The sequence below is a fragment of the Pseudorca crassidens genome, chromosome 7 (assembly GCF_039906515.1).
Source record: "Pseudorca crassidens isolate mPseCra1 chromosome 7, mPseCra1.hap1, whole genome shotgun sequence".
Lineage (NCBI taxonomy): Eukaryota > Metazoa > Chordata > Mammalia > Artiodactyla > Delphinidae > Pseudorca > Pseudorca crassidens.
Genome location: NC_090302.1, coordinates 34,923,430 through 34,939,079, shown reverse-complemented (window position 1 = coordinate 34,939,079; position 15,650 = coordinate 34,923,430). Strand labels below are relative to the sequence as shown.

Sequence of the window (15,650 nt, the reverse complement as noted above, 5' to 3'; positions counted from 1 at the left end):
TCCTGGACCAGGGTTCAAACCCATGTCCCCTGCATTGGCAGGTGGATTCTTAACCACTGTGCCACCAGAGAAGTCCCCAGAGAGATCTTTTTTAAAAACCATATTTGCTCACATCATTTAGCAGCTAAACCCCCTCACTGGCCCTCACTGTGCTTAGCTTTCAAGGTCCTCCTGCCCCTCTGGGGTCCTGCCCAACTCTAACCTCTGAATTCTGGCCACAGGGCCTTTACCTGCAGTCCCCTACAGCACCAGGCTCTCTTCTGCAGCCAACCATAATAATGGTCCTCCCTGACCACGTCCCATCACGGCACTTACCATGCACACTGTGGCCTGGGCCACAGTATTCACTAGACCCTGCTCTAGTACCCAGCAAGGGAGAGCACAGAGAAGACCTGTAAGAAATACAAACAAGCCAAGTCTTCAACACACTTGACACTCCAGCTATAAAACTTATTATTCCTCAGTATTTGAAACAGTCTTAATTATAATAAGAAAAAACATTTACTAGAGTTTTGAAAACCATAAAGAAAGACTTCAGTGAGCAAGCAGAACGACAAGCAGTGGTAGAGAAAGGAGATTTGCCCACCTGGGAGGTGGTCATGGAGTAATGGGGGAAGGCACAATCTCTCTGGAGAGCTAGGGTGGGCCGTCCTTCCATCCCCAGGGACTTCAGGTTCTCCCAGGCCAGCACCTAGCCAAGCCTGGGCCACACATAAGGCAGCAGGGAGCCTCTCTGCTGTTTCCCTCATAGATCAACCACAAACCCATAATCCTGGGGGCTCTCGGAGAAACCTCCTCTGTCCCCAAGGCAGCACCTGGGTGGCCACCTGGCTTCCAGCTCTTCGTCATTTAGGTATGGCATCCTGGATGCTTAGGAAGCCCAGAGTCCATGCTTCCAAGATGTGTCCCCAAAACTGGCCCAGAGGGAGGTGGAATCCACCGACTGCCCACGATGCCTTCAGCAGACCCAGTGGGGGGAGGAGGGAGTACTCGGGGGACCTAGGACCTTGGGGGAGAGGAAGTCAGGCAGAAAAAAATCAGGAGGGGCATCCCCTTACTCCTCCTGCCTGGAAAACAAAAAAGATCCCTTTCCAAGCACCAGCTGGCAGGTAGGAGCCTGTCTCCCTCCTGTCTGGACATCCAGTCCTAAAAGAAACTCAGACTCTATCAGTCTCCCCCAGCCCACACCTGGGCAAAAGTTTACCTTTGGGAGAACGTAGGGGGCCAGAGGAGAACAAGAGGGACAGTGGCCTGATAGCCATTGCAAGGCACTGGGCCTCAGATGTAATCAAAACACTGCCTTCCACCAGAAGTAGACAGAACAAGTATTATTTCGTGGGGGAAAGGAGGGTGTCACAGGAGTGTGAAGGGGGAGGAGAGGGCCCCATCTGGCTGGAATTAACTAACCTGCTTCAAAGGTGGGGCTCGAGATGGTCTGATTTGTTAGGGAGGGCGGGTTGCACAAAATCGTCCCCCTCATCCCTGGGGCTGTATGGGGTGGGGGTAAGGTCAGGAAGGAAGGTGAGGTTTTGGAGGGGTGGGTCTCCTTCCAGCTGGCTGGGTAGGCGGACCCCTCCCATGCGCGGCTGGAGGAACTGACAGGTCTAAGTGGAGCGCTCTTGTAGGCCAGCTCACTGCAACTGGAAGAGCACGCTTGGGGTTCCCGGTGCAGCTCCAGTACAAAAGGCCGTCCCATTTCGAAACCTGGCGCGGGGGGGTGGGTCAGGGCAGGGCGTTTAGAGTGATTTACATATATCCATTTAAAGACAGCCGGTCTGAATCTGCCATCGGAAATGGGTAATATCCGGCGAGTCCCTTCCCAGCTCCGGACCTCAGTTTCCCATGTATAGAATCGGGCAGGAGGAAGAGGAGGTAGACAAGAGTAAACACGCTGTTAAGTCCGTGACAGCTCTGCCTCTCTGACTTTCCTCCTCGGGGGTCTGAAGGGCTAGTTAGGTGTCTCTTTCTTGGGCAAGGCTGGGCGGGGCGCTCTCGTCAGGCTACTTCCGAAAGGGGCACCTGGCTATGGGCTCAGAGACAGGACGTTTTGGCAGCAGCAGTGAAAGAGACTGTGTCAGGAGGCCGGCGATCGGGGGAAAAGCGCATGCAGAGGCAGAACTGGGAAGCACCGTTGAGAGGCCTGACCCCAAAGGTCCTAGCCCGAGTGGATGTAGGAACTCGAAACTAGACAGGTGCCTCAGTTTACCCGTGCGCACAGTGGCTCTGGAACCTCGGGTGAGGCCGAGGGGCGCCTTACCTTGTCCTTCTTGCCGGCACCGCTCTCTTCCGCGGCCGAGGCGCCACACCTGTTGAGCAGTTTCTTGCTTCCGCAGGCCGTCGGGCTCCAGGTGCGACCGCCTGAGCAGGAGCCCCCCGAGGGTTCTGGGGCACCGCCCGCGGCGCTCTCCACCTTAATGAGGCGGTGCTTGGGGGAGATGTAGCGCACCTCGGCTGGCGTGGCGGGCCGCCGCTCGCTGCTGCTGCGGTAGAGGTGAGGGGAGCCCGAGGACGACGACGAGGACGCGGCGGCGCCCGCGCCAGAGGCGGCACAGCAGCAGCCCGCGGCGCCCGTCGCGGACGAGGCCGAGAAGGCACGCTGCCCCCCGCCTGGCTCCCCGCCGCCGCAGTAGTCCAGGCGGCACATGGCGCGCAGTTTGCGCAGAGACGAGCCGGGCCCGTTGTAGGGGTCCTCAAAGTCGCGCTCCTTCTGTGCGCGGTAGGCGCGGATAAGGTCGCTAGTGCTGCCGCTGTCGTCGGGCAGCGATCCCGACGAGGCCGAGAAGCAGGAGGCGGCGGCCGTACCGCAGGACGCCGAGGTGGCAGAGGGGGCCTGCGGCACGGCCTGGGGGGTCTGCGAGGGCCGCTCGCCCCGGCGCCGCTGCTCGCGGTAGTCGGGCCGCGGCGGCTGCGGGGGGCTCTTAGTCTTGCTGTTGCCCAAGCTGAAGTACTTGTTCAGCCACTTGGCCATGGCGAGAGGCCGCCTAGGGCCGCGGCGCGGGAGCCGGGTCCGCCGCCGCGGCCATTCGGGGGGCAGTGCTGCCGCCCAGGTCCCTCGGCGCCCCCGCCCCGGCGAGGGGCGTCCGGGGCGCCCGCTCCCGACGCCAAGTTCAAGTTCTCTCCTCCGCCTCCTGCCGGCCGCTCCCGGGCTCCGGCCGCTGCAGCACCGCCCTCCGCCTCCTCCGCGCGCCTCCCAGGCTTCGGATCTCGTGCCCTTCGCGGGCGCGTCTCATGGGATCCGGCCGCGGCCCCACAGATAACTAAAGGCCCGGGCGCCCCCCTCCTCGGACGCTCTGGCCGTGCGCTCCGCCACGGAGCGCGCTCCTGCCCCGTCGGAACCGCAGCCACCGCCTTGGCCCGGATTCCCGGTACTGCTGGAACTTGTCGGCGTCCTCGGCCCCCCACTTCTTCCTTCCCGAGAACGCTGTAGCGAGCTCGGCACCCGGCCGGCTAGCAAGCGGGCCGGAGAGCGAGCGAGCGAGCAAGCGACGAGGGAGGGAGGAGGCAGCCGGCGCCCGCCCGAGCCCGCGCGCCCGTGCCCGTCCCGGCGGCGCCTGCTGCTGCCGCTGTCGCCGCCTCCCGAACCGCCGCGTGTGTGACACTCGGGCCGCCAGCGCCCGCCCCGCGCTGCGGCCCCGCCCTCCCTGGGCCCGCGCGCGCCCCGCCCCCATCCCGCCCCCGCAGACCCCGCCCCGCCCCGCCCACCCCCACGCGTCCTGCTGCCAGACCTCGGCCCTGGCTCCGCCCCTCTTGCGCCCGGGTCCTGGGCAGAAGCAGCTCCCCTCTTCAGCACGCGCCACCTCCTGTGGCCGCCTCGGCGCCAGGCCCTGGGTCTCGCCTGAGGGCGCCGGGGTCCCGCGGTGCAACCGGCCCCGTCTCGCTCGCAGTCCGCCGCCTCCTAGGGCGAGAGGTTGCCAGCCTAAGCCTGCAGCGCGCAGAGGCCAAACCCTTCCCCGGGACCCGCGCGCTGTGCTACCCAGGGATCCCCACTGTTGGGGACACGAGGCGTTTCTAGTTTACGGCGTGACCCGCTTGGAGGAATTGCGGTGCCGAGACCCCTTAGGGACAGGGTGTCTATTCCCTACTTAAAGGGACGAAGACTCCGGTTCAGCCCACTGTGCCAGACCTTCGGAGGAATCCTTATGCAAATGAGCGTTTTAACAATCCAGATGACGGATGCGGCCAGGATAGGCGGCAGGGATCCGACCCCCCCACCAGTTGGAGAGCCAAGCTAAGGGGAGGTCGGAATGTTTGCTTACCTTTTCACCTCTGAGGAAGTCGTGGCTTTAACTCCGTTCGCGGCCAACCTGGCAGAGCGAGCTGTGGGAACGTTTAAAGCCTAAGATTGTAGGAGCTGGCAAGGCTCCATTTAATCCAGGGCCCTCATTTTACAGACGGAGAAACTGAGGCTCAGAGGAAGGTCACCCAGGTGGGCCTGTTTGCCAGTTCCCGGTATGGTGGCGCCGAAATTGTGTCATTTCTACTAATCTCTGCTTTGCAATTTAAGGTCGTCCTCTGATTATTAAAATGCGGAAACTGAGGCCGGGTGAGGAGCACAGCTTGCTTGGTAAAGCTTTTCCTGGGAGGCGGCATATGCTCGGCCGAGGAAGAGGAGCTGCCTAGAAATGAGGTAACTAACTGCCAGTAGAGCCGGTGCTCCTTTGAATTAGGCTAATCAAGCTCCAGAATATGGCATACCCTAAGGTATGAATTGACACCTGAGAAATTCTCTAAGGATGCTAACTTATTAGGATGATAGTCCAAATCATTAATTACCTCCACTGGCAACCTGTATATTATAGATGGGCTTTGGGGGAATCTATTTTTTCCTGTATCCCGTAGGTAAAGTGGGACCTGTTAGATCAGGGAGCAAGGCCAGTGACTCTTTCGGCCAGAACTGGAGGTGGAGGTCAGACTCGCAGTCTGAGGCTCTTGGGCAGGGAGGGCCTCTTCCCCTGCCTGAGGCCACCGTGGGGCAAGTGGCAGAACCAGGATTCCAACTTGGGTCTTACTCTGAAGCCTGTGCTCTGTCCACTCAGCCACAAACAGTGATGCAGTGGAATTGACTGCAAACTGTCCCTTCAGGATCAAGCTATTTGCTCTTCCCCTCTGGTCAGACAGGACTGTCATCCTCTATGAGCCAGTTAAATTTTACAAACCCACTATATGACGCCAGAGTCACAGACATCATCAACAACTACACAGCCCCTTCATTGCCTGAGATCTACTTTTTTAGAATTTCACAGCAAATAATCTATGATGTGGGGGGGGGGCATTTGTGGGGTGTCTGGGGGATGGTGAGAGGACCCAGAAGTTGACCTGAGCTAAGATGTTTATTTTGGGTGTCCCTAGACTTAACTATCTCAGATTACCCTTTAACTCATTCCTCTACTGTATAAGCACTTAATTATCCCACAAGTAAGAGAGGCTCAAATAGAAAACCTGAAAGGCAAGGACATTCTCCTTGCGAGCCCCACCTTTCAACCAACCACAAATCCTCTCCTGCTCCCTTCCTTCCCATCTCTGCTTCTAGGTTCAGGAAGGAGGAATGGCCAGATCCTGGCAGCAGGCCAGGACACCCTGGGCAAGAGAGTCTTCTCCAGGATCTGGAAACTTGTTCCCTGCACGTGGGTTGCACATGGAAGAGTGATCTATGCCTTTTCCAAAGGTTTAGGAAGAGAAGTTATATTTCACAACTTATATTTCCCATTTCACTTTCAGCAGGCCATGGGGTCAGACCCATTTTCCATGTGATGCCTCTGCTGGGGTATAATTTGCAAGCCAAAATTATTGTAATGCTATAGTATTATGCCCAAAACTTCCAGAGCACTTGTGTGCTCAACCCCTACATGTTCTGTATATAATTAACCCTCCTCAGCATCCCTACAATCTCGTGTTATTCCCAGTTTACAGATGGGGTAACTGACCTAAGGTAGTATTTATTTCAAGCAGGCAAAAAAACACATGGATGTTTTCCTTTGGGAACTAATAGTGACATCTTACAAGACTCAGAGTCAGAAATAATCAGTCTGAAAGGAAACAGAAAAGTTCCCGAAAGACGATGTTGGAGAAGCAGTGTGTCAAATGGTTAGAGGAGACAGGGACTTGTAAGAAAAGGATCAGAACGCTATAGATGGTTAGAGCTGGACAGACTCTTCAGAAAGCCAGCCACCCCATTTCAGAGATAAGGCGGACCAGTGAAGGGAAGAGGTTGAGTCAAGAGGCATGGCTGGGATTGGCATCCAGTGTCTTTGACATCACAAACCCAATTCTATGGCCATCATTCTTGGCATTTTTTACTTTTATATCCCTCCTTCTTGTCCCCAGTTTTCTTATTGGAAGGGTTGGGTGTGTTCCTGTTCCTGTTTCTGCCCTGTCTCAACTTCTCATTTTAGACCAAGGTGGGGATGTGGCAGCTCTTTTCTCTGCACTCCCAATATCTGGAGCTAGGCTCTGCCATTGGTGGAGGCCTAGAAAAATGGTGCCACCATCCCAACAGATTCATCAAGCAAAACTTTTTCAGTTCAGTCTGTCAAATGTTAATGTCAGTCACTTGCTATGTACCAGCCTGGGAGTCTGGGCTGGAAGCATGGATTTGAGAGTCATTAATCCTCAGTGAAGGCCTGAAGCAAAACCCTCAGTCATCCTTGACACCTGTTTTATTCCTGCTCCATCCAGCCCATCAGCAAAGAATATGCAGAATCCTACCATGTCTCACCACCTCCACTGCCCCTACCCCGGTCCAACTCCTTCATCCCTTGACTGTATCATTGCAGGCGTATCCTACCCATTTCCTGGTTTCTTTCTCAACGCAGCAGCCAGTGATCCTATTAAAAATGAATCTGGGGGCTTCCTTGGTGGCGCAGTGGTTGAGAGTCCGCCTGCCAATGCAGGGGACACGGGTTCGTGCCCTGGTCCGGGAAGATCCCACGTGCCGCAGAGCGGCTGGGCCCGTGAGCCATGGCCGCTGAGCCTGCGCGTCCGGAGCCTGTGCTCCACAACGAGAGAGGCCACAACAGTGAGAGGCCTGCGTACTGCAAAAAAAAAAAAAAAAAAAAAAGAATCTGATTAAATCTCCCATTAAATCCCCATGTCCCAGGACTTTCCTGGCAGTCCAGTGGTTAAGACTCCATGCTTCCACTGCAGGGGGCACAGGTTCGATCCCTGGTCGGGGAGTTCCCACATGGCAGGCTTGCAGCCAAAAAAGAAAAAAAAAAAATCCCCATGTCCCTAATAGATGCCAAAAATAGTTACAGTGGCCCATGAGGCCTCACATGACCTAGTCCCCTTAAATTCCCACTCCAGCCAGGCAGCCTCTTTGCTGTTCCTTGAACCCTCTCTCACCTTGGGCCTTTGCACTAAATCTCCTCTGCCTGGAATGCTTCCCCACTGCTGTCACCATTCACTCCCTTCTGGTCTTTTTTTAAATGGCACGTGCTCAGTGAAGCCTCTCCTGGGCACCATATCTAGAATTGTCCTCCACACTCAACACTTCTATCCTCATCTCTGCTTTATTTTTCGAGTTATCACTCATTCCCATTTCACACACAGCATATTTATTGTTCTTGTTTATTCTTTGTCTTGCCCCACGATGGGGTAGGGATCTTTACTCTTTGTTCACTGCATATCTTCTGTGTCAAGAACAGGGCCTGACACCTAGCAGGCATGGGATCAATACTTGCAAAATGAATGAGTGAACGTGAGTGGCTGATCGTGGAGGGTAGAATAGCAGAGGGCTAAAGCTCGCCATCTCTCTGCCTCGGACCTGGTGCTAGTGGCTTTAGCTTTGGTCTGGAGGTGGGAGCATGTCAGACTTGCCACATTTTTAAAGCAGATGTGTTCAGGGGATCTGTTCCCAGACTGTGTCTCTTCCACAGAGGAAGCACAGCGAGATTCATCCCTGTCTTCCCAGCATCCGGAGGGGGCTCCAGGAAGGTTGCAGGGTCCAGGTAGACCCTTCCACACAAGTCCCAGTCGTGCTGACACGCAAGCCTGTCCGGGGTGTCGCTGAGCCAGCTCTGTTGTTCCCTCCACCTCAGGTACAACTAATCTTAGGAATCTCATTGCTGGTCAAGAGATAATCCTCTATATCTAGATTAAAGGCTGTGTTTTGACCATTACTGTGCACTGAATGTTGAGCCGACAATTTAATTGAGCTGTTTATGCTGCTGCCTTGATTTCTTCCCAGAGAATTTAGAACTAATTCCAAGTGTCTCTGTGAATTAAGTGGGCCTCTCCCAACATGCTTTGCCTGTCATTTGCCTGTGCCAAATCCCACTTGTCCTTGTGTTACCCAATTATGGGCTCTCCCTCACGGCTGTATGTGGCTGGGACCACTTCCAGCCCACTTCCTCCTCAAGGTGGCCATTAATTATATGGCCCCGAGAATGGCCATACCCCAGGACAGCCTCTATGGTACCTGCAGCAGTAGAAAGGGAGGGTGGAGGTGAGGACTGGGACAGCAGCAGAGAGGACATAAATCAGACTGACCCCTTTGAAGTCACCTCCAGGAAACTGACAATAACCCCCTAACAAGAGAAGGATACAAGTGTCTTTAGCACAGTTAAGTGTGATGGAAGGAAAAGAGTTTGGATGGAGGTCAAGACTGCTGAGTTGTTATCCTGGCTCTCTTCTGACTTCCTACATGGCCTCTGCGGCCTCGATGTTAGTATTTATAAAATGGGAGCTGGCAGATCATTGTTTCTCATTCCATGTCATGGAGTGTCTAAGGGCAGGGTTGCCAGGTTTAGAAAAAATGAAACAAAATAACAATAACAAAAATGGACATCCATGCAATATTTGCCATATACTTATAGTAAAATATTATTTGTTGTTTATTTAGAATTCAAATTTAACTGGGTGTCCTATATTTTATCTGGTGATCTCAGGCAATTGTTCTCATGGGAGATAAAGGCGGCTCCCCACCCCTAGCCCAGCCTCTGCTGATGAAATGTACGAGAGCAGACCTCTCAACTCCAGCTGAAAATTTAGAATCACCTACAGAGCTTATACAACATCTAGTGACCAGTCTGTATTCCAGACCAATTAAATCAGAATTCTGAGGGTGGATTCAGGAATTAGTCTATATTTTTTTATCTCCCCAGATGAGTCCAATGTGCTGCCAAGTTTGAAAACCACTGGGCTAGAGCAAGGGCTCTTAAGGTGAGGTCCCAGGACCAGAGCATCAGCTTCACCTGAGAACCTGGCAGAAATATAAATTCCAGCTTGCAGACCTTCAGAATCAGAAACTGGGTGTTGTAGCCCAGAAAGCCCTCCAGGGACTCTGCTGTATCTAAAGTTTTAGAGCCAGTTTAAAAGTTCCTTTGATGCCAGTGGGGCACCTGATCAGCAAGTGGGTGCTAGAAAAGCGAATTGGTTGATTTGCAGTGATGCATCTTAATGGTCAAACTGCCTGTCCTCTAGCAATTGCAGTCTAAATTATGGGGTTTGCAACCCACCAAATGCAGTGACTTTTTGAGTCTCAAACTTTGGTCTGATGGCAGTCTTGAAGGCTACCATCGTCACCTGGCAGCATGACAGGTTAGGCCAGGAAAAGCCAGAAGTAGGCCAGAGGAGTCTGAGGGCATAAAATTCTGGGTCAGGCAGCCTGAAGGCACAGCGGAAGGGGCTTGGAGCCCATGAGCAAGGAGGAAGCAGAAAGTGTGACAGAAAGGAACCAGACAGGGTCGGGGGGGCAGGAGGTCAGCCCAGGTCCCAAGGAGATGAGGTGGGGATGGGGTGGGGAGAAGCAGTGAGAAATAAGGATATCTCCAGGGCTGGTTAGGCCGAGTCAGGCACTGCTTCTGCGAGGAGCCAGGACCAGGGCAGGCCAGAGCTGAGGCCAACCAGTGGAGGTGGAGAAGGAAGGCTGTGCTTGTTTTGTGATGATCAAGAACAGAGCAGGGTTTTTCTGCAGCCTCGGAAGACTAAAATACAAGCCCACTGGCACCGTCAGGTTTTTGTCTATGGGAGTCTCACAGTTCCAGGTTGATTTATTTTGGGGGATGCCAGGTGCCCAGGATGTGTGACTCTCCTGTCCTTGAGAGACTTCTGGAGGGCAAGTCATTGGGGCTGTGCATGATTCATTGCTGTCCACCCCCAGGATTCCCTCAGCACCTGCCAAACGCTAGACCCTGAGTGACTGTGTGTGGAACTGAATCCCACAGAGATCCAGCAAAGCAGGATTCTTAAATATGAGTTACCACCTCAGGCCCTAATAAACCACACCAGTGAGGAACCACAGACATTCCACATGCAAAAGGGCACTTGTCACCCTTGTAGGATCATCGCAGACTCTGCTCCCTGCTGCCTGCCTTTCTCCCTTCTTTTCACAGAGCTCCTCGCCTGTACAAGGCACAGCTCCCCGACATTGTAGGGAACAATTGAAAAAGAAGGCATAAAGGCAGCAAACATCAAAACCTCCAAGATTACACTTACCTGTGTTCTAATGCGAATGACTTTGTGTGCTAGTGTGTAAAACTATAAATCTGAGGCCTTTAGTCTGATTCTCATCTCCAAAATAAACTTCGGAGTTCCTAAAAGGTACAATATTACTTTAAGCCCTACAGTTGGGAAAGTGATTTATTTCTTCAATGTTAAACCACACACACACAGATGTTCTTCTGATGCAATTTGCATCCTTTCATTTTCATTGTAATATTTAAAGACAATTTGTATTTTTAAATTTTTTTAACATCTTTATTGGAGTATAATTGCTTTACAATGGTGTGTTAGTTTCTGCTTTATAACCAAGTGAATCAGCTATACATATACATATATCCTTATATCTCTTCCCTCTTATGTCTCCCTCCCACCCTCCCTATCCCACCCCTCTAGGTGGTCACAAAGCACCGAGCTGATCTCCCTGTGCTATGTGGCTGCTTCCCACTTGCTTTCTATTTTACATTTGGTAGTGTATATATGTCCATGCCACTCTCTCACTTCGTCCCAGCTTACCCTTCCCCCTTCCTGTGTCCTCAAGTCCATTCTCTACGTCTGCGTCTTTATTCCTATCCTGCCCCTAGGTTTTTCAGAACGTTTGTTTTTTTTGAAGATTCCATATGTATGTGTTAGCATACGGTATTTGTTTTTCTTAAAGACAATTTTTAAAAATCATTTTCCATGCATAATTTTCTAGCGCTACATTTTATTTTTTTCCTGGATGACAGTGGTTACCATGCTGCCATCTGAGCCTTACCTGAGGGGGTGCATTGTTCTTAGCCAGAGCCAGGAAAGAGTTAAAGTTGCAAAGGGCAGTCTGTCATCTGTCTCAGTTTGGGGATGGAGTGGGGCTGGAGACGGCCCAATTGTCTCTTTCCCTCCCTGGGGCTGAGTGCAGGATGTTGAATCTCCCAAAATAACTCTGACCATATGGGTAAATGCCTGCCCAGAGCTGGTTTGGAATAGAAGATTCTCAGGATCAGAGGGGAGCTCTCCCGGCCAAATGATCTGATCTCCTGGCTGGAAGAGAGAGGAGCCCAGCACCTTCCAAACCAAATGTCCACTAACAAGCCCTCACCTGGCCCCAGGGAAAACCAGGTGATCCCTGTCAGCTTCTTTCACCCAGATGGCAGCCCACAGAGTGACCATCCCCAGACAGAGTCCTGTAAGGCCAGTGGGAGAGGTCCCATCAGATCCAGGGCAGAATCTAAGTGAGCCTCTCAGTCCCTGGAATTTCTGGAGCCCTTGGGGTTTGTAAGACGCTGTAGCATCACCGTTTATTGCACGTGTCCAGAGGAGGGAACTGCTGGCTTTTGTGGCTTCCCAGAGTCATGTTGAGTGGAGGGGTTCCTTCTGCCTGGGCCTCGAGCTCGCTCTGATCGCTCTAGTCCCAAGGTGCAGACAGTGATGGATTTGGGGGGGTCCCCTCACCCCCAAGACCGGGGCAGCATTTCATTCATATACTTTGAGTCTGGAGCTGGCAAAGCCCAGAGAGAAACATTGCTTTCCTAAGTCTCCTGCTTTTATCTTTATGTACAACGCGATTCGTATTTCCGTTGGTTCCCATTTGTGGACATTTTTGTGGTGGGTATAACCTTTTAATGTTATTGTTAGGCTCTAACCACAGAGAATCCACTTCTCCAATGGACCAATTTTGCTATAAAATAACACGTTCACCCTGGCCACGGTGTGGGTCAAGGGTGCTTAAACTCTGGGTATGCCTCAGAATCACCTCAGAAAATAGCATTAGAATGTACACTGCCTGCACTGCAGAGAAGCCGACTCAGAGCATAGTGGGGCTCAGGAATCTGCGTTTTTACATGAACCACAGCTGATTCTGCTCAGGCGAGCCAACTATCCCACTATGAGAAGCTCTGGCTAGTCTCTGAGCTCTGATCCACGGTGTGAACCAAGAAATCACGGGTGGAGGCATTTCTTACTCTTGTTCCCAAGACCCAACGTTCAGAGGGTCAGCCAGCCTGTCTCTCAGGCAGTGTGTCCCTGCAGGGCATCATGTCACCTCACCTGTGCATTCTAAGGGACATATGGTTCTTCTTATTTATCCTGAGCAAATCTCCCTCAGAGGCCAGTGTAACGGATTCTGAGAAGTGGGGATTAGGCGGGAGGAAGGGAGGAGAACAAATGTGGACACAGAGCACAAGAGGACGCTGTGCTGACCACTGTGCTCCAGGTCCAGGCTTCGTCATCCCACAGAAGCGCATATGGTGGGCACTAACACCCATCTTCCAGCTGAGGACGTGAGGGCTCAGAGGTCACACAGCTAATAAGAGCTGGACTCAGGTATGTTCGATGTAAAGGCCTCCTTTCTTTCCTTGGGTTTTTTGTTTGTTTGTTTGTTTGTTTTGGAGTAGGGATGGATACATTTAAAATTTTTTAACTTTTTATTGTGAAAGATTTCAAACTACAGAAAAATTGCAAGAATAGTACAACCAACCCCACAGACCCTTTAATTTTTAACGTTTTGCCACATCTGCACTCTATCTATTGTCGACTGAAAGTAACAAAACAAAACTGCACAACCTGAGAGCTGTGAATTCAGTTTCATTTGGGGACTTACTGAGGACTATAGTCTGGGAGACAGACTCTCAGATAGCTCTGAGGACTGCTCCAAAGAGGTGGGGGGGAGGTCAGTGTATATATGATTTTGGTGAAGGGGGTACGTGCAGTCAAGCACACATCTCTGCAGAAGGTTGCTGCTGGTCACAGGGAGCAGATGTCTCCATTAATGATTTTTTTTTTTTTTTTTTTTTTTTTTTTTCGGTACGCGGACCTCTCACTGCCGTGGCCTCTCCTGTTGCGGAGCACAGGCTCTGGACACGCAGGCTCAGCGGCTATGGCTCACGGGCCCAGCCGCTCTGCGGCATGTGGGATCTTCCCGGACTGGGGCACGAACCCGTGTCCCCTGCATCGGCAGGTGGACTCTCAACCACTGCGCCACCAGGGAAGCCCTCCATTAATGATTTTAGTGCTTTTCTAGGTATGAGAAGATGCAAGAAATTGGGTTCATAAAATTTCCTCCTGAAAATATCTAACTGTCTGAAGGCCTGTTCTGCCGGTTTTTCCAGATCAGAGTGCCTTGTTCCTGATCTCCATCCTGAACTCCTTTCAGGGCGTGTTGAAGGTCAGCGACTGCAGTGGCTAGAGACTTCATTCTTGGAGAACCAGATGGTGAGCAACATTTTTCAGTTGTATCTATCTATCCATCCATCTATCTGTCTATCAATTTTGCTAATTCATTTGAGAATGACTTGAAAGCGCTTGATTTACTCCTAAATATTTCAGCTCATCTCCAGAGAACAATGGCATTCTTCCACAAAGCCACAGTAAAATTATCACACTTGGGAAGTTTAACATTAATACATTGCTATTTGGTTTACTTTACCAATTGTTTATAAAATGTCCTTTTTTTTTTTTTTTTTTTTTGCGGTACGCGGGCCTCTCACTGTTGTGGCCTCTCACTGTTGCGCAGCACAGGCTCCGGACGCGCAGACTCAGCGGTCATGGCTCAGCGGCCCAGCCTCTCCTCGGCACGTGGGATCTTCCCGGACCGGGGCACGAACCCACGTCCCCTGCATTGGCAGGCGGACTCTCAACCACTGCGCCACCAGGGAAGCCCTAAAATGTCCTTTATAGCATTTTTTTTTTTTGATTCAGCATCCAATTCAGGATCATTCATTGTATTTAGTTGTCACATTTCTTTAGTCTCTTCTCATCTAGAGCTTGGCATTCCAGTCTTTATCTTTTGTCTTTTATGACACTGACACGTTTCAAGAGACCAGGCCAGTTGCTTTGCAGAATATCCCTCAGTTTGGATTTGTCACATTGCTTCCTCATGATTGTAGTCTTCTTAGGGCTTTGTGTCAGAGGGACAAAGGCTTTGCCCTTTTGATTGTCCTCCACTGCCTCTTGCCAGGTGAGGGTCAAGGTTGGCCCTTTGTACTGTTATAAGGACCAGTTTTGGAAGAAAAGCAGCATAGCTTGGGGGAATGAGTGCAGGCCTTGAAGAGCAATAGAAGTGAGTTCACGTCCTGGCTGTGACCTCTAGCTGATTGACACTGAGCGTATCAGTTACTCTTCCTGACCCTTGGTTTTCCCATTTGTCAATGTCGATGATTCCTGCCTTGCAGGGTTATACCTAACATAAGTAAAAAAGAAATGAGCAGATTATCTGATGTATAATTAATTGTAACTTCATAAATGGCAGCTATTATGAAGTCCTTAAATGTGACATACCAAAATATCCTTGTTTTCCACACATCTCTCAGGTGCACCTTTTCTTGTGCTTTCACACCTCTCCCATTCTAGGGCACCTCTGTTGTCACTGTCTCCTTTCTGTTGCCCACACCCTAACTTGTCCCATACCACCACCACTGGTTACCCTAAAATGTGGCCCTTGCCGTCATATTCACTTGGCTTCCTGTTTCCCGGGTACATCAATTCTGAATGCCCGGCATTCAGCGCCTTCCCTATAGTCTTACCTCATTCCACCCACCTGAACTTGCCTCCCACTGTTTTCATGGGGAACTGTGGTTGCTCTTGATTTAGCTGCCAGCACACTCTTCCTCTTCTTCCTTCATTAGTGTTACAGACCTTACCCCACGCTCCACCCTTGGGGTGTACGCATGTATCAGTTAGGATATGATCACAAACAGGAACTGCTCCAGGTATTTTAAGAAGGAAGGGACTTAATGAAGGGCATCTGGAAAATCTGGACAAAGGTCAAGGAATACTTAAGAGACCACAGCAAAATGTCATGTCTGCCTAAGCCTAAAGTTTGACGGTGCCAGAGTAGCGAAAACCTGGCTTCTGCCTTATTCTGCCTTTCACATCTTGGCAAGTGCTTCTCCTTGAAGAACTGCTGTCTCTGAAGGCAGGAATTCTGGAACATGCACTTCCCAGACTTCTAGCCCCTTGATAAAGGGAAGAACATAGAAGGGTCATTGCCTCTATCATTTACTGGGCCAGTAGAAGTCTTTCCTGGGGAGTCTTCTGATGGAACTAGTGGGGAAGAGTTCTGGGGTCACAACTAGAAGTACTGGTTGTACTGGTTACCTTGAAGGCCATCCTCCATGACTTTTGGAGGAAGCCCAGTTATGGTAGGAGAGAATGAGTCTCTCAAAGAGTGAGGACAGAGTGAAAAACATAGGTGGAGATGGAGAGGGAGAGGGAGGGGAGGAGGGAGGGGAAGAGAG

The 15,650-nt window shown here is 51.6% G+C and overlaps 1 protein-coding gene and 1 long non-coding RNA gene across 7 annotated transcripts in view; one reads left to right on the top strand and one right to left on the bottom strand.

Moving 5' to 3' along the window:
• The window catches only part of SHB (SH2 domain containing adaptor protein B), a 134,152-nt gene extending 130,927 nt beyond the window's left edge, over positions 1–3,225 (bottom strand). For 2 of the 5 annotated variants that reach the window (XM_067743892.1, XM_067743893.1), the window contains exon 1: positions 2,258–3,094. In XM_067743892.1, coding sequence (XP_067599993.1) covers positions 2,258–2,968 — 711 coding nt within the window. In that variant the 5' untranslated portion in view covers positions 2,969–3,094. Of the gene's footprint in view, positions 1–2,257 lie in introns of all 5 variants that reach the window. The other 3 variants (XM_067743895.1, XM_067743891.1, XM_067743894.1) reach the window with 3 other exon arrangements.
• Positions 3,226–3,770: 545 nt separating this feature from the next.
• On the top strand, positions 3,771–15,179 carry LOC137227671 (uncharacterized). Of its 2 annotated transcripts, none has more exons than XR_010944952.1 (3): positions 3,771–4,627; positions 13,524–13,626; positions 13,933–15,179. It is a non-coding gene; the product is annotated as an uncharacterized lncRNA (long non-coding RNA). The 2 variants fall into 2 exon arrangements; XR_010944951.1 differs by having other exon boundaries at positions 13,928–15,179.
• Positions 15,180–15,650: the final 471 nt, after the last annotated feature.